This window comes from Periplaneta americana, chromosome 17 (genome assembly GCF_040183065.1).
Source record: "Periplaneta americana isolate PAMFEO1 chromosome 17, P.americana_PAMFEO1_priV1, whole genome shotgun sequence".
Lineage (NCBI taxonomy): Eukaryota > Metazoa > Arthropoda > Insecta > Blattodea > Blattidae > Periplaneta > Periplaneta americana.
In genome coordinates, this window is record NC_091133.1 from 61,503,546 (window position 1) to 61,529,798 (window position 26,253).

The 26,253-nt window shown below is 34.3% G+C and overlaps 3 protein-coding genes across 3 annotated transcripts in view; 1 reads left to right on the forward strand and 2 right to left on the reverse strand.

Moving 5' to 3' along the window:
• The window catches only part of LOC138693462 (probable cytochrome P450 301a1, mitochondrial), a 51,257-nt gene extending 44,482 nt beyond the window's left edge, over positions 1–6,775 (reverse strand). The window contains exon 1 of the mRNA XM_069817444.1: positions 6,617–6,775. The gene's annotated coding sequence lies outside the window, so the exon portion shown is untranslated. The remainder of the gene's footprint in view (positions 1–6,616) is intronic.
• LOC138693464 (zwei Ig domain protein zig-8-like) overlaps positions 1–26,253 on the forward strand; it is a 1,129,977-nt gene that overhangs the window by 21,995 nt on the left and 1,081,729 nt on the right. The gene's annotated exons all lie outside the window — the stretch shown is intronic.
• Positions 15,026–26,253, reverse strand: part of LOC138693463 (probable cytochrome P450 49a1) — a 53,797-nt gene continuing 42,569 nt past the window's right edge. Inside the window, exons 9-11 of the mRNA XM_069817446.1 lie at positions 24,796–24,874; positions 22,616–22,834; positions 15,026–16,764 (exon numbers count right to left, since the gene is read on the reverse strand). Coding sequence (XP_069673547.1) covers positions 16,654–16,764; positions 22,616–22,834; positions 24,796–24,874 — 409 coding nt within the window. The 3' untranslated portion in view covers positions 15,026–16,653. The remainder of the gene's footprint in view (positions 16,765–22,615; positions 22,835–24,795; positions 24,875–26,253) is intronic.

Sequence of the window (26,253 nt, forward strand, 5' to 3'; positions counted from 1 at the left end):
CTCAGTCATTTCCGGACCATGGTTCCTGTCTCAAATTGGTACATGGGCCCTTCGCCATCATCCCTGAAAGTTTGTAACACCAGGCCGGAAATATCCTGCATATGTTATGAAGGACTAGTTGACTAATGAGGTGTGAGGATTAAACTTTCTCGGCTGCTTTGGGTATTTTCATTTAAAAAGCGCCTTAATTCCCCAGTCAAGCGATACAAATTTCGATTTCTGGTCCGGTCAGAGGAAGAAATGTCTCTTCCTTCTAGGGACTTGATGTTTATTCGTTGCCCTGTAATGTCTCAGCGCTGACCCCGCGTCATGCCAATCCCGTGACTACGAAGATTCGCACCTGAACGCTCAAAAGAATCTCCATGCCCTTCCCTCAATGGTGCAATGTATCACGTGATTAATTCACTGCCTATTAAGGCACATAGAGTAAAAGAGATTTTTGTGAATTAAATTCTGGAAAGACCAGAACTTCAGCGACAAATTTAACGTGATTTCCAAATTATATAAAATGAGCACCCTTTCAGGGTGAAATTCGTACATGTCTGTCTGCGATTTCAGGTTCGTCACATTATCATTGTAACTTACTAGATATAAATTTTTACTTTCGATTCGTATTTTATGGTACAGTTTCCTTAAAGCATAGCTCTGAAATACGTTACATTCGAATAATTTTTCCACCATATGAGTGTATCGAGGTTATTACGACACACAATAAACTCGGGTATCAGAGAAAGTATGTCAATATTATATTTAATGATTTCTTTACTTATTACGTCAATATTCATTTTTAATCTTATGCTTATTTCTTTATTTACATTTTGGACTCGCCTTCAGGTCACCTCCTGTACATGTTATTGGGCGCTTCAGAGGTAACGTACGTGTATAAATAACCGTGATTTACTCATCTAAACCATTCTGCTACTAATCGCATTGCTAACAAGCGCATTTTCCTTTTATTTATTTTTATTCATCCCCTTTATCTCTTCTCCTAATTTACTTAATGATTTTTTTGCGTTTATTTACTTTGTCTCTTATCTTAATAGCATATTTGTTTATCTGTCTGATAATATGTTATGACGCACGGAACATATGTTTATTAGTCACTGCCTCTTCGCTATTGACATTGATATTCAACGTATTGTTTTCAAACAGTAATAGTGTTTATTTGCTGAGCAATTTAGAGGAACACTCAAATGCTCAACTCTTATTGTTGAATTACGTATTTTGCCCCCTCCTTTTCCTTCAATTTACGTCCATAGTATATGTCCCTTTTTACTTTGAAAAGCTTTATGCTTACACAATATGAACATCTAGTAATTATGATCTTAATAAATTATTTATTATTTAATTATGCATTTGTTCACTTGTGTAAATTTATTTATTCATTCATATTAATTAATTCATTTATTTACTTAGTCCAGATTAGTGCAATATGTTGCTAGTCAGTGATGTATGCAATTAGAGGAAAAGAAACTGGCCACCCTACTCATTACCTCCTGGTTTGGTTACCTCATGAGTTATACCTTCTTGTTGTCACTTAGGAGGTTCAAACCTGCCTTCGAACAGTTGACTGAACAATTCATATTAATTAATTTTTTCCCAGACATTTAATTACTCATGTTAATTTACTCAGTTTCCGGGATGAAACTCGGCCTATCGCGATAAATTCCTTATCCTGGCTTCTCGATTTTGAAAATAAGACCTGGGTCCTGAACTGTACATTTTCGGCAAGTGAAGGAATCCTTTCCCTGATAAAAGATTCAGCCATAATGTATTGGTATTATACTACCACCACCGCTGCCCACCCACCACCACCACCACCACCACCACCACCACCACCACCACATCTACGTCAATTAATTATTACTTGGGCACGAAAGCGGCAACTTGATTATCGGTCCGTTGCGCTCTCACGCATTGGTTACGGAGAGAGTGTGTTATGGTGTTTGACGATAGAGACGGAAAATCATTTCCACATACATTTTTGCATTAATAGTTCGTTACAAAATGAGGCCTGTTTTCCTTTCACCACTCACTGCGCACCATATCATTATTTTCACATCAAGTTTGGGCAAGAAGCTACAGTTTTGGGCATTCACATATGGATCATTTCATGTCAACTGGTCTCGTATATAAACATATTATTTTGCATAAAAGTCTATTTCTTCATGTTGAAATACGCAACATATTGTAGGAGATATGTATATATAATACGTTAAAATAAAAATATGCATGTTACAACAAGACTTTGTTAATTAATTGATAATTTCAATAGTGATTTTGTTTCCTATGTTGGCTATAATGGCAGTTCATTGATCTGGCCAAAGAGGGAAGATGTAGCCTAGCTATCTGTGAATAAAACTTCTGTCGTAGTTAAAAAATGAAACATCCAAGAGTTAAAAATAAGCGTGGACAGTTTGTTTCTGTTTGAAAATAATTAATTTTCACAGTAAAATTAAACAGTAATCTTTATGACTCCATTATTTTTTTTAACTTCAATTAGTTGAATTTTCGGATGTTTGGAGAAAATAATAATAAAATAATTTAAATTTCATATTTTAACTATTATGTCATATCCGTAACTTGTTATACATATTCTGAATATCCTTGGTCAAACGCAAATCCTAGTTTTAAAAAAGGTAATCTTGTTCTAAAAATCTAACAGATACAGAAGAAAAAAAGTCCTGTTTTTTTTTCAAAACTTAGCAGAGTTACTGAATGAACTACATGAATGCTCAATGAAAATGGAAAATTATCTCAAACCCGTAACATTTAGTCTTCCCTCCCCTTTTCTTAGGCGAAAGAAATGGATTTCATAATTTATTATAGATCAACAACTAGGTAACTAGAAGTATTTACTATAGCTTTCTCAACTGCCTACAAGAGAAGAAATTGACATAATCTTGTCTTTTAGTCAATATAACCAAATATTTGTCACACCCGTAACACGCAAAACTAGGTGGCCCGGTCGGGGCAAGTTACCTGGTTGAGGTTTTTGCCGAAGATTTTCCTCAGTCCAATACGAGTAAATGCTGGGTAACTTTCGGTGCTGGATCACGGATTCATTTCACCGACATTATCACCTTCATTTCACTCAGATGTTGAATAAACTGAGATGTTGATATAGCGTCGAAAAATATCCCGATTAAAAATAAAAACAATGGAAAGACCTATATCCATGGAGATGATGTGAAGCCCCGTCCGAAAACAGGAGAACATTAAGGTACCGGTAAATTTTTTCCCTCATACACTCTACTCCACTCAAAATCCGCGCATGATATAGATTATCACCGGGTTGTTTTTTACCACTGTAATATTTTAAACTTTGAACTTCAATAGCTTTTTAGCAGCTCACGCAGTAGATCTACTCATGAATATACCCCCTTTTTTATCAAACATAACATAGCGATTTGTATGTTATGTCTAATGTCATTCAAATTATCCTCGCTGATGCTACTGCGTCATCTTCTACGTTTAACTGTAATAGCTTACTTCCTGTCTCCCGAAATTATTCACAAGATCGTTGAACGATTTAGAACATTAATAATTGAGGATCTTTGCATGTACCGTCTTCGAAAGTCGTAGGTCATATTTATTAATACATAGGCCCTATTATCTTAGGCATTATCACTGAGATTTTATTTTCCAATTTGCGACCACAAAGTGTTATTTAAATCATCTCAAGTAATCTAAATGAGAACCTTTAGTGATATTTAATAAGGCTACTTTAATAGTACCTACTAAGAAATAATTAACAAAACAAAATTTACTTACATCCCATCACATTTCACTACATTCGTGAAGAAAGAATGAAAATAGTTTTCTTTAAATTCGACTAGGTCATTATAGTTTTAACTACTTACGAAATGCAGTAACAACGGACTAATGGAAAATGCTAATATTTATGTAAACAGAACGACTTTTTGAAACACGGGAATTTACAGATACGAATATAGCTACAATTACGGAAGCGACATTCTGCAAAAATAAGTTTATTCGGTGAAGGCCTACATGATAGTTTTCTAACCAAGAGCAGATCTTTCACTGCAAATAAAGCATTTTCCAATCTTTTCTATCTTCTGCCTTCCTCTTAGTCTCCGTATATGTTCCATATATCTTAATGTAGTCTATCATCTGATATCTTCTTCTGCCCCGAACTTTTCTCCCGTTCACCATTCCTTCCAGTGCATCTTTCAGTAGACGTTTCTTCTCAGCCAGTTACTCTAATAGTCAGTTCATAATAATCGTAATTGATTTGCAACAAGACAAAATATGCAATATGAAATTATAATATCGTAGGGATAGCTGGCTCTAATTGGTTGAAATTCAACAAATTCCTACTCTTCATTAGTAAATTGGTACATAAACAAAGTAGTCGTATATCTCTGCTATTGCAGGCCTATATCTGTGCTTTAATCAAAGCAAAAATCACAAACAATTAGCTCACTTTTTTTCTCCTTTGTTTACTTCATTTACAACTATGCACACAAAGGTGACGACGCCTAATCTTATTTCGACAAGTTTTACGCGAGAATTTTTCTATGTTTCAATTGAAGGGTTCAGAACCATAGTGGGCCAAGCGCCATTTATTAAAAACGGAGAAAGCAAGGGTTAAAGTTAAGTGAATACCATAGATTAATGAAGATTGACATATAATTTAGTTTTAATGTGTATACTTTATATTATTTGCTATATGTTTCCATTGAATTATGGTAATAACTTCATTTTAACCCTAGTTTTCTACGGTTTATTCAATGGCGCTTGGCCCATTATAACCCTTCAATTTTACTCCACTGTTGCATTATTACTATTGTTAACAGTATTATCTATATGATTTATAGATAATATGCATTTTTCACCATCCGTCTGTCTGAGTTTCTGGTCTTATCCAATCTTAACTAGATCATATTATCTAAAGTGAATCCTATTGTGTTTAAGTAGGGGCCTGTAGCTCCTTTGAGTTATTATGATAACAAAAGTAATTAAGTAACGTATAGACGTAATTAAGTTACATGATGTGAAATCTACATATTTATTTTACCGAAGTTTAGAATTGATATGACTAAAATCTTAGAATGAAGTGAGTAAAGTTTATATTTTCTACATTTTCTAATCTAGAAGTTTAATGCTTTGTAAACATCAACCTTAGTCTAACTATTGCTATTAGTATTAATGCTTCCAAGGTTCATTAGTATTAGTTGATTAGATTTCAGTTGTTAATTTTTTAACAATTTTGACTTTTTAAGAATATATCTACACGCACAAAATATAAGTTATAGGCTCTAAAAAATTTACAGCAGTCTTTTATATGCGTATAACATAACATTGGAGGTAACATGTGAATTTTTAATGTAAGAGTGACCTGAATAGTTAATCCGGTCAATTTTAAAACTTTATTTTTTATGCGCGGATACTGCTTTCTATTTTTTAATTATGAAAATATTTACTTCATCCAATAAAAGATTCTGTACATTTGTTGAAGTTACTTTTCAGAATATGACATAAAAATTTCAGATTCTTAATATGCAATTTGTTATAGTCTATAGTATTTGAATATGAGTAAATGCATTAATTTTTTTTTTACTATTAACGGGCACTTGACTTAGTGATTCACATATATGAAGCCATAGGAGGCTGTCTACATTACACTCGCATGATGAGATGACGATGGAGATTTGTTGGAATGCCACAGGGAAACCGAAGCTCCCGGGAGAAAACCCTGTGTTACCTGGACCACGAGCTTACCCAACACAAGTTATAAGTCGGAGGTATACTGGGGATCGAACCAGGGTCCACAGAATTATGTCAGCGCTGTACCATTAGACCACCACGGCGGCTGATATGTAGTAAATATAAAAGTGTGGAAAAATGTCTTTAAAATATCGGTTTTTCGTCACGAAAACCTGTGTGTAATTGTAAAATGTATCTAAAGCATACATTTGGAAGACGATTGTTTTGACAAAATTTGGTCAATATATAAATTAAAGGTCACTGATTGTATTTTTCCAAAAAATGAAAATGGAAGTCTTCTCTAAAAATGACCGAAAATTTACCCATTTCCTCCCCTGAAATCCACGGTAACTAACATCGCAAGACCTCTACTAATTATGCAGAGTACTGTATATTGATCATCGTGCTAACATTTATCAGTGAAAAATACATGCACATTATAGGTATTATTCTGTACTTTAATTTCATCACTTATTTATTTTATAGCATTATTTATTCATATAATATATATATATATATATATATATATATATATATATATATATATATATATATATATATATATATATATACGTTCACTTATTTGATTGTATATCATTACATATTTATTTGTTTCTGCCAATTGTTAGTTGTTTCATACCAGTAAAAAAAAGTAGTTAGCCTATTCCTGAAACAATGTCGCTTAAAAGAGTTTCACAAATTTACTTAGACATTTTTAAGACTTTGTTGGAAATTATACTTTTCAATTTAAGTAAGACTGTCTCGACTAGTTGATCATATATCTGTTTGTGTTAAACTATAGCCCTAGCATAGGCCCATGTTTCTGTATATATTCATTATTTGCAAACTTAGCGTTATTGAAAACGAACATCAGATATCTACTCACCATCTGGCGATGCCTGCCCAAACGACACTGGCAGAACAGAATTTGATAAAGTATGCGAGTACTCGCTGGGGTTATTCCACTCTCACAGATTCCGTACACTTGTCCTTACCACACTGGTTCGTGATGCTGCGTTGTTCGTCATCCGCTGTATGAATCGCAACACTAAAGTATACATTGTCGAGGTCAATCTCCAAGGACGACTGCAATTGCCCATTAGCGTGTGTTATGAAATTGCTTGTTGATTCTAATAATTTGTGTAAAAAGAGAGAGAGAGAGAGAGAGAGAGAGAGACAGACAGAGACAGACAGACAGTGATAGTAGTGGATCCGCATCCCAACACAACTATAAATAACACTTATTAACACTGCGTAATCTAATATTAATATAATAAGAGCTTGTAACTGCAAGGGCCAAGGATAATCGTAATAAAGGGGACAAAGGAAATTCATGTCTTCTCAGAGAAATTGTTTCAGATGTGATTCATCCATGAAGGATATGAGGATGATCCTACAGTTTAATTTCGTGCGCCTCTGAGGATTGAAAACATTTTAATTACAGATTTTGATTTTCAGTGCGTCCCGGCGTAATAATTTCCTTTAAGCTTCCACTTTCTGTCGTGAGTTTTCGCCACTGTACAGCTCAGAAATAATTTTCGAGGAACCATCCAAGTATCTTACAGCAAACTGTTTTCTTTAGCAGTGAAGTTAGAGCACAGGGCAGGGTGCGGAGAGCGGGGTATGGCTTGAGTTTAACCGCGTTTGAGGATATTACCGCGTATCCTAATACTACGACCCTTCTTTCTGCGTGATGGAGACCCTGCCAGAGACCACAATAAGAATTTTCAAGTATCCTTATAGCCTTATTAAATGCAGTTCATTGGTCATTTTAAAAGAATAGAATAAAAGAAATAATAAATAATTTTAAATGATATGTAATATAAAAAATAAAATGAATAAAAAATAGAATAAGCCATGATAAATACAAGAATTAACAGGACTTTCAGATGACAGGACAGCCGAAAGAATATCTGAAGTTGTATTTGATCATTTAGAAGAATTTAACTATAGCAAGAAATTAATTGCGTGAACGTACGACGGAACATCGGTAAATATCGGGCAGTACAATGGCTTAAGAGCAATCTTCGCACCTAAAAAGGGGAGGAGAATCGAACTTCACTACTAATAAATTGCCAGTTCCAGAATGGTGACTCAAAGACTGACATAGGCCTACTGGTACTGATTTTGCATGATCTAATAATAATAATAATAATAATAATAATAATAATAATAATAATAATAATAATATTATTATTATTATATTAATATTAGTTTCTGTCTTGGTCATCAATCGTCAGTCTCAATATACATTTAAAAAATGTCACGAGTAGCCACTGAATTGTATTGTACATACCTAAACTCGCGTGAGAGAAACAACAATAAGAATGGTAAGGAAAAGAAGGACGGGAAGATAGAAAAGCACTTGCGTAGGTTAGTGTAGCGAGCGAAACTCTTAGCCACGTTCAGTCGTGGATTCGAATCCGTTGAATCTCAAAAGGTGCTTGAATGTCTTGAGAGGATTTTCCCAACTCTATGGCGAATGGCAGTTAATATAATGGCAAAGTCCCCGACTTATTTCGTAAAAATACCATCCAGTTATCACCAATTACCGAAACTAATACAACTGCACAGTGTATGTAGAAATTGTTGAATGACCAATTAACATAAAGAAGATACGTTAATAACAGAAGGAAGGAATGGAAAATACGTGATAGGGTATTCATAGAGTTCTCGTAACTGCGTTAAACGTTTATAGACTACTCTCGATTGGCTGTTGTTATAGGCAATATTTAGTCTTGTCGGTTTTTTAAGTTTGGTGTTTTTACCCCTTTCCACTCGAATCGGTCCATTTGGAATCACTAACATTTCTGTAATCTCTGACTCACATGATTTGTCTGACGATTCCATTTGGTATCCTCTGAAATAATTTCGTTCTTTACCGATAAAGTGTAACACCCGCCAGTTCCTTGGCCAGCTGTTATTAGGAAGAGGATCGCTTTGTTTTTTTGTTTCTCCATGGTGTTTCTATGAAAAAAATTGAGATCAGAAAGGGTTAAGATATTAATTATTTCCTTTAGTTGGAAAATGCAGTTTACAGGATGCTATGGTTATTATTGCTTATTGTGACCATTTGATAGCACCGATTTTTAATACAAAGCATATAACACGAAGATGATAAAGTTTGACCTTATAATCCTAAACCACTACTGGAAACAAGATCGTAAATCTGCTGCCGCGACTCTAAAAGAATGTGAAGTTGAGGTTGAAGGGGACAAAATCCACAAAACAAGTACTCGTAGATTGCTAGAAGTACTTGGTGCTTTAAAAGACGCAATACATCACCGCATTAAGACGCTTACAAAATCATACAGAAGTTGCAGATCTCCATTTCATGAATTGATACCTAACCAAGCCGAAAACATGGTGAATATCTGTCGTAAACTATTCTCTAATTCATGGATAATAGATTCATTAGGAGAAATGTGACGTGTGATGAAAAATGGGTACATTGCCGCAACACTGACACCTCAAAATAATGGTTCGATCTTCGTCAACCTGCCAAAGTCGTCGTTAAAATCGTTTCGGTACCAAGGTAATGTTGTGTGTCTGTGAAATTTGGAAGGTTTAATTCACAGGGACTTTGTAGTCGATGCGGATCTTAATTTTCAAGAGCTAAGACGAGTTCATGAAATTTTGAGAGAAGATACCCGGCATTAGTTAATCGAAACAATTATCTTGCAGCAGAATATATGAGACCACATACCGCTCGAACAACCATGAATAAATCTAGGAATTGGGAGAAATTCAACTGCTACTACATCCGGCATATAGCTCTCATCTTGCGCCTTCAGATCAGTATTTATTTCGATCCGTGGCTCACTTCAAACGTGGAAAAAATTTTCAAAACTCAGAAACTTTTGAAATTGGTATGATCGAATTCTTTGTATCAAAAACCAGAAACTGGTAGGCCTACCGTTGCGGGATATTAAACCTCGATGAAAGTTGGCTCATTATCATAGAATCTAACGGTCTTTACCCTGAATATTAGATTAATTTCTTCCCACAACACACACTAACTGAAATTTTTCTCCTAAACTGACATTATTTGTGCCGTTCTGTGAAAGGAACCTGTAACCCTAAAAAAGTTAGATATTGTTACGGATCTAAACCTTTAATTATCATAAATTGTATTGCGACTGTTGTGAAGGTCTAAGTATCCACACCATAGATAGAAGAGAGGTGACAACATACTGTATTACCATTATGTACAATGCTTACAATGTTCTTTACTTCTGATTTTCTTAGAATAATCTATGCGAGGGTTACAGGGTTCTTGCACTGGACCTCAGGCTTATTATTCTGTCATAAATTTGAGTCCCAACAACAATAATTAAGGAAATTTCTATGATAGCTTTGAAGGGTTCTCTGCAGATTTTACTTCAAATTAAGTTACAGTTGAATTTCTCATTCAATTTTATTTTTCGTCTGTTTTTATTTCACTGCAAATTTTCATTATTGTATAACATTATCTACTGTAAATTTCAGTTTATTGTAAACAAACGTCTTGAAAGACATTTTTAATATCACATCTTAAATGTTACTGTTTAGCATTCTTTGTCTTTGGCAACCTCACCAAGTTGAGGAAGATTAGAAAATTATACAGCACAAACAAAAATATTTATATCTCTATCGTAAGATATTGGTTTTCATTTGTAATGATTGTCATTGAGATTGATAGTGAATTTATATTATTAACTATTTTTCCTTTACTTCTTGAATGAATGTGCGAGTATACGGTACCGTAATATATCGGTACCTACATTTACAATAGAACTACTGTGTTTAACCTCCATGTTGCAACGCGAAAATCATGGATGTTACATATTCATGCGTGATTGGTTCTTTCATTTTAAAGCTTACTTCGCTTTATTAATACATAAGAAATTCTTTAAAAGATTATTATATTATTTGCTCTCATGCAACATTGTTCTTTGTCGGAAGACAGACTTACTTACCATTGAGTTAAGTCTGAGATTTCATGTATGGCCAATAAAGTTGAACAACGATCGAGAAAGCAAGAGTAACAGAGCCCGCAAAGCCGAAAATCCGCACAACAGCATTGCCTACGTCGTTGACTGCTTGTGAGTGAATCAAGCTAACTTGTAAGACATCGGAAGTGGTCAACTCTCGAACGTCAAGCAGCCTTGAATCTACACAGTCGTTTATACCAGACTGAACTTTTGTCTATTTTGGGAAGTAGCCTATTTGAAACATTATCTCTACCTTTCAGTTTTTAATAATAATAATAATAATAATAATAATAATAATAATAATAATAATAATCCGTTCGCCAATCTTTATTTAATCACTAGGCCTTATTAAAAGGCTAGGATTTTTTTCCGTATGTTTGAGATGAAGTGTACATTTTCAAGTAAAAAAATTATTAAAGTTTTATTTCACTTTACGTTTTATGCTTCTTTGAAATATATATTTTTCTATTTATATAGGCTAACCATAGGTAGATCTGATAATAAAACCAGAACATTTTGATAACTATGGTACTGTTTTGTTTTGTCTTTTTGTAAAAAATAAACATTTATGTTACTTATTTCAATTATGTATGTTATTCAAAGTTACGAAATCTTTCCATGCCGGCCAAATTTTATTTCGAGAATGATAAGCGAGACTCGAAGCTCACAAGAGTTACGAGACGAGACTCGAAAGACAAATGCAACGAACACAGCGAGCGAGGGCGGCAGTTAGTTTTGTTCATCTCTAATGGCCAACTATTTCGTCTCAGTGTAGATTAAGAGAGAACTTGAAAATAAATACTAGTACAACTACTTACTGCAGAATGAGAAAATCTTCACACTTCGACTCGACTTCAAATAGTTTTTTACGTTATTTTGCTATTGTAGATGGGAAAAGTTCCTTTGCGGCTTTAATCAGTCTCCAGACACTTCATTACTGCTCATTACCAAATTAATTAAGAGTACAGGAAAAGAACACGTTCTGTCCATTTTAACAAATTGTTCAGAAGAAACATAAATTTAAAGTCTGTCTTTAACACGTTCTTTCTCTATGTATCATAACTAAAATCTGCCATAGCACTAGGACTACTCACATTATCAAAGTATTTGATTCATATGAATACACTACATTGAATCGTACACCATGCAGAACTCATTTAAAAAAAATGGACAAAAAACATTTTTCCTCTAATTTTCAAAATAATATAAAACACGCCACAGAACAGTCACCCTCTTCAAACATAGTTTGTCTTGTGTGTTAAAGGTTGTTGGTTCGTAGCCGACAAAATATCTGCTCGGTATCTCACGAAATTGTACTTTATTTTCAATTAACATAAACTGCAAAACAGTATTACAGTTACTGTAAGTTCGGAAAATGAGATTAAAATTCGCAAGTTCACGCACATTATTGAGTAGACGTTCTATGCATTTCATAATAATTCAGTTCCTGTGCCATGTAAATGAAATGAATTTTCTTTCTTACCTGGAACTATTATTTGAAAGATATATGTAAATTAAACCATTTAATGCGTACAAAATAATATTAATTTACAATAGGTACAAGATTAGTGCAACTGAAGTGGAACTGTGAAAAATATAGAGGAACAAGTAATGAAGTGTTAATAGAAGATGAATAGAGTAAATTAGAGAGAAGAAATGCAATATGGTAGTGAGACTAATAAAAGTAGGAGATAGTATGTAAATAATAGGTAGGATTTGATGTAATTTAGAGGGGAAATAAGGGAAGTGAGGAGGTAGAAAGTGAGTGCAAGTAGTGAGAGTGAATCGTAAAAGTTATCCAATAAAGTGAAAAAGTGATAAGTGAATCGAATCAAGAAATAGAAAGGAGGTATCACAAACATTAGATCATTACAATAATAATTGAGACAAATAATATAATATAATAAGATAAAGTAGATGAGATAGTAGAAATATTAGTGGAATACTAGTCAGAGTTAAAAAGGTTTTAACGATAAACATAAAAGTAGGGATAACAGTAATGAAAGATGACAATGATAGTAGTAGAGATGGAGGAGTAGATGTAGACGCGTATGTTTCTATATAAGAGTAAGGTGGCAGTATTGCACAGTATTCGGGAATTATATTGAGGGAAGATAAAGAAGGTTAAGGGTTGTAAATACTGTACATCAGAAAGGATGGAGGAAGAAATAGACAGAAGCAGGGTTAAACTTTAGATAATTGGAAGATTTGGGGAGACATAGATGATAAGAGAAATATAAAGGATATATGATGGAATGTAAGCAAGGTAGTGGTGGACCGTATGCAGAAATGTGAGGGAAACCACTATCTGAAAGACGTATGATGACAATAAATATGAATATGAATATTAATAGGTACAAGAAGGTAAAATTAGATTTTATGCGCGAGTGGAAATATTACAACCAGAGGCGAAGTCGAAGGTGATAATTTCCACGAGCGCATAAAATGTGATTACTTTAGTGTGCTATACAATATTTTATTATATACTGATATCTATAATTTCAAATATTAGGCATTTTCTTTATAATGTGATGTATGTGAAGAAGTTTTAAATGAATGAATTAATGCATGATTTTATTTTTTGTAATGTGTTTGTTGTCGTAGAGAGAGTCTAGTGTGGCTTGGGGACATTGCGGTTTCTAACAAAACATGGAGTAGGAAAATGATTTTACATATAATAATGAATTTACCCGAAATTGAAGTGCCTAGGAATATACGAGGGTCTTTAAGAAAGTAATTCCCCAAGTTTTTTTTATCAGCTATTAACAAGATGGAAAATTTCATTTTTGAGAGCTTGAAATCTGATGTTTCTTCCGAGCTCGTTGTGAAGAAGTTATTTTTCTGGATGTGATGCCAAGGAGTGCAACCATTAAATGGGAGGGGTACTTGAACTCCCTGAACAAACTCAAGAAACGTTTTTGGCGAGTTCGGCCTGGCAAGAATCCAGCAGAAATGTTGCTCCCGCATGTCAGTGTACACCGTAACACATGTTTTGGTACCCGGCAACACTTCACAAAAAATTAGTTGGACCGTGCTGCCCTACCCACCTACAGCCCAGATCTGTTACCGTCAGACTTCTATTTCTTTGGGTCTATTAAAGATGCTTTGCTTGGAAGCCATTTTGAAAGTGTTAACAGCGTAATTGATGCAGTGAGGAAGTGCTTACGCACGTAGGATAAGAGCTGGTACCAGCAAGGAATGCATGCACTTGTCGCGCTGGCGTAAGGTCATACCACGTGATGAATACTTTGCAAAGGAGTGGAATATAAAGAATAAGTATTCATTTACATTTTCGCCAAGTTGCAACAATTTTCATTAAATATATTCTGAGACAAAAATGTAGGGCATTACTTTTTGAACGACCCTCGAACTTGCAATTCATTTCTTGCAAGAAACAATTTAGAAGAAATTCATGGCCGTATATTCGATTTGAATCAACGTTTTCTTTTTTATTTCAAATAAAGCCCTATTAATGTTTCACTAAACATTATTACAGTTGTATGCATCATTGCTAGATAAATTGTCTGGTAGATATAGACTATGAACAAAATCCGTACACAAACAAATTTTTGCTATGAAAGATGTTGAAAATTTGTATTTCTCAGGTCGATGATATTTAAGTATGTTTAAATGCTACAGGCACATGTGAGTAGATTTATTGGCATGTAAAAGAACTCCTGCGGAACAAAATACCGGCACACCGGCGACGCTGATATAACCACTGCAGTTGCGAGGGTCGTTAAATAAACCATAATTTAATTTAATTTGTATTTCTCTTAAATTTAAGAGGGCAGAAACCGATTATTGATATGTTCAGCATGGACTTTTGATTCAACAACCTAGTCTCTTTTCTAGTTGTAATTGCTCTGTACGTTCCAGCAAAATAAATGTTTAATTTATTACTTTTCTTACAAAGGTTTTTAAAGAGTAACATTCTATCTTGAAGTGACACAAATATTCTACAATTTTTGGACTTGTAAATATTATGTAAATATACAAAATAAAAGACTGTGGTAAGTATTCTGGTGAAATTAAAGAAAGGACAAATAAAATGAGGGATACCTCAATATTACAGAGGATGTTGAGGATGTAAATGGATCATTTGCAAAATTTGTATAACAAACGGACGATTGAGAACGTCAAAACTAAAAGTATTATTTAGTGAATATTCTGCATGTATTAATAAAGTATAATGTGGCTGCCATAACAATCAGCCACTGTACACTCACCTTGCTTTACAGCATTCTCTACAAGTATCAGTGAATCTTTGATGGTACGGCTAAATGTCAGGTGTGTTACAAGACAAGACAGTGAATCGTTTATAGAAATAGAATTCCTTTATTTTCTATATCAGATATTCTTTAAACAGTGCATAGGTCCTAGAATAGTAACAGAACTAACTTCGGATCAAAAATGAACAATTATTTTAAATATCTTAATATCAGATCTGTTACTAATATAAAAAAACTTCTTCAGTAACTAATAGAAAAGCATTCTTTCAGTCACAATTATTTTAGTAGATTGCCCTTAAGGTGAAGATATTTGAGCCTTAGTTTCTTTAATGATAGATAGATGTTTTCTATACATGACATGGAGTAACAGATCTGACAGGTAACAGACATGACAAAACAAACAAAAGCATGTGCTAACCTAAAATGTATTTGCTTAAAAATCTTCAAAATAGCAACTTAAATACTGCACACGTGTACTATTATGTCCTCTTGATCTTGACTTCATATGTTGTTATTTGTGGAAAACACAACGCAAACAGATCTTACAGAGTAAAACTGCACGCTTAGACTAAAACACAAAGCAAGAGTATGACACACAAACTCGCCAAATCCAAATCAAAATGAGTGAACATAGCAGTACAATCAAGATGGCTCTTTGTGCATCATCCTACAGTCACTGTACATCATCCTGGCTTGTGCTGACATCTGTGGGATTTCTTTTTCAACGCGTATCCATAGAAACAGAATGGTGTAACAGACCTGATTGATTTACTGGACTAGAGTAATTATGCGATCATATTTAAGGAAATATAAACTCAGACATAAGTGAAGAAGTTTTGATAATAGTAAATGCTTCTTTAATTTTTTTCCCCAATTACATTATTAAACAAACCTTTATCTTAACATAATAATGCTCCATTTTAAATACTTAACTAGTATGGACACGGCATTTTAGCTGTTAGTATGAGAATTTTATTTTATTCTCGTGAAATATTTCACATGAAGGAAATAATTCTTGTGACGTTTACTACATTAGTATTGGAACTACTCACTGTTAGGAATTTATAACACTATCGTTATAAATGCAATAATGGGAAGGGTATGAATTGATGGACGTTATTGTTATACAAATACTGCAAATGACCCAAATAACATGTTTCTTATTACTTTGTGAACTATTCCGTTCGGAGATTCAGTAAGACATTCGAGTATTTTATTAATCTATATACTCGTACAAATTCCTTTGTTCCACGTCGTGGTCTAAGGCATTCTGCCAAGGACTCGAATTACAGAATGCGCGCTATTTCGAGTCCTTATGGAAGAGAAATTTTCTCTTGAAATTTCGGCCAGTGTATGGAACCGCTACCAACCCAGCATCGAGATGCACTTGGGGAGCTACGATAGGTAGCGAAATCCGGTTACGAAAGCCAGCTATAACGCCCGGGGGGATCATCGTGCTAACCACACGATACCTCCATTCTGGTTAGATGATGGTCCACCTCTGCTACGACATGTGGACGTGAGGGCAACAGTCGGCTGGTTGATCTTGGCCCTTCATTGGTTGTAGCGCCACAGATTTACTTTTTTTTTTACACATTCCTTTACATCAGCATATCGAATTACAATACAAAAATATTCTAAATGCTTTCGTCTGATATCTTACAAACAGTTAACTCAGAAATACAAAACATATTGATAAAGAATATAAAAATCAGTTTTCACTCTCTCTCAATCATCTTGAACTTCAGTGGCGAGGCTGGTTTCAAAATTAAGTGAACAATATATTCCATCTCTCCGTAGTTGTACTCAACACGGAAGTTGCGAATTACCTGTAAAGCAGACGAAGCGAATAACAGTTAATATTCATCTATTTCATATTTTAAATCTTGAATCTGTCCTAATGAATTATATTTAAATGGCATTTTTTGTTATAAAAATATAATTAAGTGAAAGAATAGATATGAGAAAAAAATGTGTAGGCTTATTCAACAGTCACCAAAGATGTTAAGAAGTTAATAGAAAAATACTAATACAGATTTGTTCATAGAGTAATGATGTGTGTAGGCCTATATATTTTTTCAGGTATAACCCAATTTCAAAATATTCAGATATTGCGGACATTTTTCTCCCCTATCATTAGTAGCAGCCTTTGTTCTAGAAAATAAACAGCATTTTAGGGGTTAGGTACAGCTTACAGCAGTAAAATTTTGGAAGTATTCAACATTTTTTTCCTCCATTAGTATTGAAAATTAGTATATATAAACACTGTCCTTCTGATATATGAAGAAAATATTTTCACAATTTAAAAAATTTAGGATTATTCATCATCCCAATAAGATTCTGATTAATTCCATCACGACATTATATTCTATGAAATAAACTATTAATAAATCTACATATAGAATTCAAAACATTACTCGGAACAAAAAAACAAGAAATTCGGCTTTTACTTTTTTTTATTATTGTAAATAATCTTTAGTTTTTTATTTAAGTCCGATTTTTGTTTTAAGATTTGTCTAATGAGTTTTATTCTTCCCTTTATTCAGGCACTTTATTTTTGTTGTTTTAAGAAAATCTTTTCTTTATTGGTTCTATATTTCTGGTTTATGGTAGATTCTCTTATTGATTGCTGGTAAATCGATTTTCTATTAAACTGTGCAGTGATGAAGCGTTCCCACATAACTCAAAGACTATCCAACATTCTGTGATGAAACTTTTTATGTGTATTTATGCATATCACATCTACAAAATGATGCAAAATCACTTCTCTACCTTTGATAGATTGTCGGATAAAAAATAAATTCATTTTAAAAAATGGTCAAATATCAGTATTTTCTTGTAACACAAATATATATATTTATTAGGGAATGTAGTTGAAAGAGCATGATATTGTAAATATGAGTTTCAGCAGTAAAATAAAAGATAGAGAGCATGAAAGAAATTAACTAGTTTATGAGTTATGAGGAAAACGCTTCATCACTGCACATTTTGAATTTTGAATATATATATATATATATATATGTTTTTTAAATCGTAAGAATTTTTTTTTTTCGTTTAGCAGAAGGACAGTATTTTATACATACCAATTTTCATTATTGTACAAGATACAGTAATGGAGGGAAAAAGTGCTGAATATTTCCAAACATTTTACTGCTGTAAGCTGTACCTAACTCCTTAAAAGAACATTTTGTGCAATATCTTTAATTTTTTACAAGTTTCCAGAATGACGACAAATTGCAGGTGTCATACCTCAGTCATTTAGACTTCTGAATGTTTCTTCTCAGTAGTGGGGAACATACTCTTTTATATTCATAATAACGCTTAATAAGTGTAATTCCCATTTTAGAGGAAAAACCATTACTTTGTGGTATGGAATAGCAAAAACAAAAAAAAAAAAAAAAAAAAAAAAAAAAGAAACAAAAAACACGCAATAACGCACTCAACAATAGTTTGAATTGTTGTCTATTATTTTTGTCGGAATAACAATATCGAAATAATGGGAACAGAAACTTCTGTGAAAATGATGTAACCTTTCCTGACTTTTGGTAACCATAAAAGTATATATACATTAAATAAATAGGTGAATAAACTAACAAACTAATACAAATAGTTTTAAGAAAGTTGACAAGTAAATACGATATATTACTGAAAGTGTCTACGACAATGTACAGTGAACCATTGAAGGTCTATCCATATGTAATGTTTAATATTGTTTAAGGAAATCTTAAATATAATATAATGATGTTACTTTGCACATTTCCAAAATAAACTGGGAGCGACCACTAGAACGAGAACGGAAAGCTAAGGATGTGAACGTGAAGATTTTTTATTCACAATAAACCCAGAAGGGAAACGACTATGCATATCGATATGTAAGTCAATAGCAATATGTAAAGTCGATATTACGCATTCTGATGTTATTTTTGTACAATTGACCAATGGCGTTCTCTCATGAGTACAAGCCAGCCGACATAAACACAAGTTAACGAACTTCAACATTTATGACATGGTCATATATACACGTACATATATTAAAATTTATTGTAATGAATCTCTGGGTTAGTTAGGAACGATGGATGAAGAGGAAATTGTCACGGACTGCTTGCTACGAAATATACAACCAAATATCTTTATAATGACAACAGAATCTAGTAGGCTGTGATCGAAAATGAGAACGGCGTTATGTATAGTAGGGTAAACTGTATAGTGATTGACCACTTAAGCTAATGAATAATAAAACAATGAAATAGCGGAAAACGGTGGTAACTTATTGAGAGAATTTTAAAGGCATTGGATCAAGTGAAGATTCAGAAACAAATCAAAATCAATAAACAAAAGAAAAAATAAAATTTTAATGCAAAGATAAATTAAATAAACACAACAAGTCCACTTTTACAGTTATTGACCGTCTACTGCACAGTTATTGACCACACGCTTATTAGTGATTGACCGTCTACTGCACAGTTATTGACCACACGCTTATTAGTGATTGACCGTCTACTGCACAGTTATTGAATACTCATTTATTAGTGATTGAACAACACATTTTCACAATTTTCACTTTTTTCTTGTCTGTTTCGTTTCTCTTCTTCTGATCTTTCTCATTAAGAACTATTCGCCACCGGCGTAGCTCTGTCGGCAAAGGTGTTTGCCTGCCGATCCGAAGTTTCGTTCGGGCGCGGGTTCAATTCCAGCTTGGGCTGATTACCTGGTTGGGTTTTTCCGAGGTTTTTCCCAACCGTAAGGCAAATTTCAGGTAATCTATGACGAATATTCGGCCTCATCTCGCCAAATACCATCTCGCTACCATCAATCCGATAGACGCTAAATAACCTCATAGTTGATACAGTGTCGTTAAATAACCAAGTTAAAAAAATAAGAAAAGAACTCTTCTCGCTGCCTTTTCTTTCATTTCTTATTCGCTTCCTTCCTTATCTTGCCTCTTCTTCCATTTTTCTCTTTTGTGCCTTATCAGAAGCAAGTGTGTGTCATTTCTCTGATGTTATTACAAATGGCTTCACCCAGCACTGGACGAGGACCAAAGAACACTTTTCCTTCAACGGGATATTTGCTTCTGGACGCTAAGGTTGCTTTTAGGATACCAAACTTCTTGGCAGCTTCATTTAAATCAAATCCACTGTGGACAGGTTCTGTAGCGTTTCGTAAAGCTTCCCCTGTATAATGCACTTTACCTGGCTTAGGCATTATAATATAGTATCAGTCCTGTAAAAATCCCCATCATTTAACCGATAACATATATAGAATTGGAGCAAATTGGTCATTATTCTAACAAATAATTTATGAACGACCAATCACTGTAGTTTGCGGCCATTCACTTTATAGTGATTGACCACGGGGCATTTGTATGTCATATAAAAACTTTAACAAAATAATATTCTGTGGACGGAAACCTTATACCTTTTCTCACACTGTGAGTGTAAAAACGAGCACCAGAATTTATGTATCCTTTGCAGAATAAATAAATTATTGCGTGCATTATTCTTAGCAATTTCTCTAGTTACTTACACTTGTTTACGTTCAGTTGCATTTCCAATCGATTTCAGTCCTCTCAGACAACAGACACTAACTCAGTGGGATGAACAGCGACAACTAACCACAAATAAGGGTTGCTACTAGAGGTATATGCAGCAAAAAGTGAAATCACGATCGTGGTTTATTCACAATATACTTGAAAAAAGGAACCGGTCAATCACCGTATACTGGTCAATAACTACCTAGTTTACCCTATACAGTTAAAACTTCGCCAATTCTCAAGTTGCCGTTCCCGAGCTTCGGGAAGTTTATCGTTAATTGTGAATGCTCACATTTAAATATAGGCCTATGTATTTTAATAATTATTCCGTTCTCGTTGTCGTTTCCGTTCCCGGTTTATTGTAAACCAGCCTCAAGCCGTGTGACCTGTGTCAGAGTATTTCGACACGTTAAAGTCCTATAAGGTTAAATCGCAGTCTATTATATAGTCACGAAGCTGAATACTTAATAAATATACATCCATAGATAGTTGCTAGCCACCAGGACTGCTATTATCGTCTCATCACAGAACCTTTCCCTAGCAGACGATAAAATGTATTGTACTTTCGATATTGTGTTCTTTTGAAAAAATTAACACCTTCCTTCCACAATTGAAATATGAAATACATAAGGTTTATATATTATTTCCATAAAGTATATATTATATTTTATAAACTCACCTTCCTGGATCTTCCGGAAGAAGGATAACTCTGACCTCCTTTTCTTACAATTTATAGTACTACAAACGTCTCCTTGTCCCATATTATTATTCAAGTTATTGTATTTTAGCCATTTACAGTTATTACAACCGATAAGGAACATTTCACAGTTTGCACAACTTTTCATAGCAATGCGAAATACGGCACAGTCAATGCCTTTTCGATCTAGACCAGGCCGTAATGTATGTTCTGGTTTTCTATTTCAGTGTATGAAGCTCAGTGAAATAGTATATTGAAGTTTATTGCGTATCATAGCTAAGTTTTATTTAGTGTAATGTGTCCATAAGTTCCGTTTACTTCTTGTTGCATAATACGTTGCAGAAATAATTGCCAAACTGTGTTATTTTAATGTGAAGAGAATTTTACGTGTTAACATAATCTGTTCGCATCAACATTTCAAGTTTAGAATGGAAGCTATTTTGAGGTTTAATAAAAAAGATTGTGATTTTAATTTAGCACATCTACCTTCCTTAATTGTAGATAGAAAATTTACCATACCACTCATATGAAATTAGTGTACGTACGATTGTTATTTCGTCTCTTAGGTAGCAGATAAATACAATAATTCAGTACTCATTTGTAGTATACAAATAGAGACAAATTGAATGTGCGGGGTATAATACATGACATTATGCTTAATTATAATGTATAAATGCGGATATTGAAGTACTGGTACAGTAAACATAACTTATAATTTCAACATAAATATCCGTGCGGTCCAATTGAAAATTATTGAATAATACATAAATTAATGTAGAGAATTTCGTAATATTTAATCGAAATAAAGGCAGGTAGGCCTATAACAATAACGTAATTTTGATACCAAAAATAATATTACATCTTAACTCGCAAGGGAATTATGTCTGAAGTGTCTCATAATCATTGTTTTAAATTTTATTAATGCAATTACACTACATTTTAGAGAAATATGTGTTACTCTTTATGCATTCCAACTAATTTAACTTATATGGTTGAAACGCCGTTGTTTGATCGGGTTAAGCGAGTCACATGGTCTGCCTTATAGCATGTATTAGATCACGATGGCAGTGACACAGTCTATTGTTCCTAGTACTCACAGCGCTCCAAGCAGCTAGCAACTATCGCGAGAAATACAAAAAAATCATCCCAAGCTTCGTGACTGTATATACTGGACTGTGGTTAAATTATTCTCTTTCACGTCCTATTAATGCCTTAATTGCACAGTAGGTGGCATGTGAGGCTATCAGCTTAGTACTTGTCCCTCTGCCACTGTCGACAAATAAGTGTAACTAAATTCCTTGTAGTATCAAAACCTCCGCTAGGGTGCACTTATATTCCGACTTCTGAACTATGGATTAAGTGACTTCGCATGTTATTTACTAACTCTTATCTGTAACTGTATCGCAATCATACGTCGTGTATTATTTACTGACTTTTATCTGTAGCTTACTTTTGCAATCAAAGTTTCAATTTCAATTTCAGCAAATCGTCGACCCAGACACATTCTAGGACCGAATCCAAAAGGCATATACACAAATGGGTGTGTTTTTTTGGATTCTGCCGGTTCCCCATTGGGTCCTTTTAACCATCGTTCAGGGACGAATTTGTTGGCTTGGGGGAAGTTTTCTTCCCTGTTGCTCAGGAATTCGTGCATCATGAATACATTGGTCTGAAACAAAAAGAATTCAATTTTATAATATGCAAGACATAGTAATAATTAGAAAACAGTGTGTAAGAAATTAATTGGCTTACGATTAATCAGTAGAATTCATAGGCCTAAATTCATTATTTGTCATGAATCTCTTTCTTCCCTTCTTCACCTTTTCTTTACTCATCCTCCTCCTCGAGACTTTCCTCACAGTCACCATAATCTTTTCACCATCATCCCCTACCTCATCATTCTCAACATTCTCATCATCCTCCAGATCCGTCCTCACTCAGTCTTCCTCATCCTGACCAACTTGATTTTCTTTGTCTTTCCTCGTTTCCTTCACTGTCTTCATGTTCATTCTTACTAATAATCAACGTCAGATAGGCGTAATCAACAGCTCTCTTTATCTCAAGTTATAGGTGAAAATTTATTCCGTTACAATGTACGATTTCAGTGTTTCACGATGTTCAGCATGCAAAGTATTTTGGGCATTTACATTTTGTCATAGATTTACACATTACTTTTCGGGGCAACACACCTCTACATTAGTCTATATGGTTAGCTCTTGGTAACAGATCCAACAGATAGTTACTCTTCCTTCCCTGATACATAGCTCCGAAACGTTACATTGCTTTACATCTATGGAAATAAAAATAAAAAAATCTCGCTTTGTTCAATTACTCTTTTATTGCTCCTTGTTAAAGTAATTCCTTCAGCGGAGTAATTGCAGCCATATTAAGAATAACGGGGATAATTGATTGACTCTCTCAGTAATTTGTACCAGAAGCCATTCGTGAAGTAATGAATAGTGCCCATAAAAATATTGTTACAATCTTAAAGAAATTGAATATACAAATTTTGTCTCTTCCACATAATCGTCTTGGACATTAGACACTTGTATCTCGAGGCCTGTTTAAGTATTTCCTCATAAAAAGTCACTTTTTTTTATTGAACCAGTCCATGACGTAATCCAACCTGTCTATGACAGTGTTCTTTAGATCATTTTCGGTCAGTCTGTTAGTGTGTCCATTCGATCATCCAGACAGTCAGTCTGTCAGCATGTCTGTTGTTCAGTCGGTCGGTCAGTCGGCCTTTAGCCTCCTATCTGCAGAAAGAGGTGAAAACGCGAGGGTGCCAATTCCGGACTGTAGGGTGCTCTCGCCACGCAGAAAGTCCTTTATCTGTCTAGCAGTATGAGAGCGAGCACTGTCATGAATAAGAACGATTCGATGTGAGAACATGCTTTGCGGTGGTTTTGAATAGCTTACCGAACTTCGCAGTCAACTGGATTGTCAATATTTGCGTTAGTTAAAAAACGCTACACCCAGCAAACGAATGTTTACGCGCCAACAACTGCACCAGACGAATGCGTATATTACACTGAACGTAGCTAACACGAGACCGGCTGCAAACAGGATGCGCAAGCATTCTTTACGAATCACGTAATACTTTGTTTTATGGGAATATTTAGAACTCGTCACACGTTTCATAATGTCTTATATCATCTTTCATCGTGCTAACCACACGATACCTCCATTCTGATTGGATGATCGTTCACCTCTGCTTCGGCATGTGGACGTATGCCTAGCAGACGGCTGGTCGGTCATGGCCCTTCATGGGCTCGGATTACTTTTAATTCATCTTTTATTTCATTGTTACACAGAAACAGCTTCTGATTTCTTTATCGACAAAGTCATATCATCTTTTATATGAGGAGTATAATTACTTGGAATGTATTTATATGTATGTCACCATCGCGGTTATTTAGCTTTGACGGAATTGATAATAGCGAAACTGTATTTGGCGAGACAAGTCCGTGAATCCTCATGGAATTATCTGGCATGAAACTTAGAATTGAGGAAAATTGGGATTCAACCCACATCCGAGCACAGTCTTGGAACACGAGCCCACCCGTTGCCCTCTAGACGGCGTTATTGGCTTGTAAATTAGTTTAGTTGGTTTTATATAATCGGACTTACCCCTTTTGGCACACGATAGTTAGACAGTACCATGTCTTTGTTCAGTGTCCTTCCGTTTCCGAAGGCTACAGGAGACATTCTGTGAAAAGAAACGTAAAATTAAAGTAAGGAATGATGAACAGAAGAAGGGTTCGGGCCAGAAGAAGATAGGCGACATTAAGATATATGGATCATATGCGGAGAAAAGGAAGAAGGCACAAGATAAGAATGATTGGAGAATGATGGATTTACAGTGGAAGTCCTGCCCTTGGGCAGAAAACTTTGAATGAATCAATCAATCAATCAATCAATCAATGAACAACAAAAAAATATTGTAAATATTTATGGGACTGACTTCCTCTTAGTATGAAAATTGTTTCAGTATCTTACTATCATCTTAACTTCTCTGAAAATATTCTGAGAAAGATGAATAATAATAATAGTAATCTTAATCATCAAGGTTTATTTATTTATTATTTAATCTGGCGGAGTTAGGGTCATCAGGCCTTCTTTACCACACCACCAGAATACAAATAGGCATATACAAAAACAAATTCCGAGAGAAAAAGTAAATAATAAACGGAAATGTAATTATAAATACGTACAGGTTAGGTAACGGTCGCTAGGGACGGATTAAGGATATCCTTTGCACGTCTGCCACGCTGAGCCCTATTGTGCACCCCGAATTTTTATGGGATGATTGAGGATGAGATGTACCAGACCACCGGCCGCATATGACCCCTCACCCGCTCACCCAATTGGTGTCTCTACCCCTCCCGCCCTAATTTCATACCGCCAAGGTGACCAAGCGGCACAGGATCCATTCCAACAGCCCTTCCAAGATGTCGAAGCGCCCTTGGAAGTGCTCTTAAGGAATTAATCCTGGCAGAGATATTTCCAGAAGGCTGGAAACCCGGGACGGTTGCGGAGAGGACCCCCCCCTTCCCCACGTGAGCGGATGAAGACATGCGTCTTGACCTGAATATGTCTAGTGAATGAGATGAAGAAGATGAATGATATGAAATGTAAATTTCTTTTCTACATTGGAGGGGAAGGAAAATGGACCGTAGCAATGAAAATTCCAACCCGACATTTTCCTAAGTTCAAATTCAAATTAAAATTCAAATTCAGATTTATTTACAATTTACATTTGAATTGAATACATATGAATAGATACCCGGAATGAGCAATTGCTCGTGCTCGGGTACAGTCCAGTAGTCTACATAAATTTTACAGGGTTCAAATAATAATGCTGATGATATAAATAATAGTAACAATAATAATAATAATAATAATAATAATAATAATAATAATAATAATAGAATAATCGTGACAGAAATTATACAAAGATTGTAATACAAAATAATTCATTAATAATAATAATAATAACAGTGATAAAACAAAAATATTTACAATAATAAAATAAATACTAAGACGGATAAAATAAAATATAAAACCACTAGCGAGAGTTAACACAAC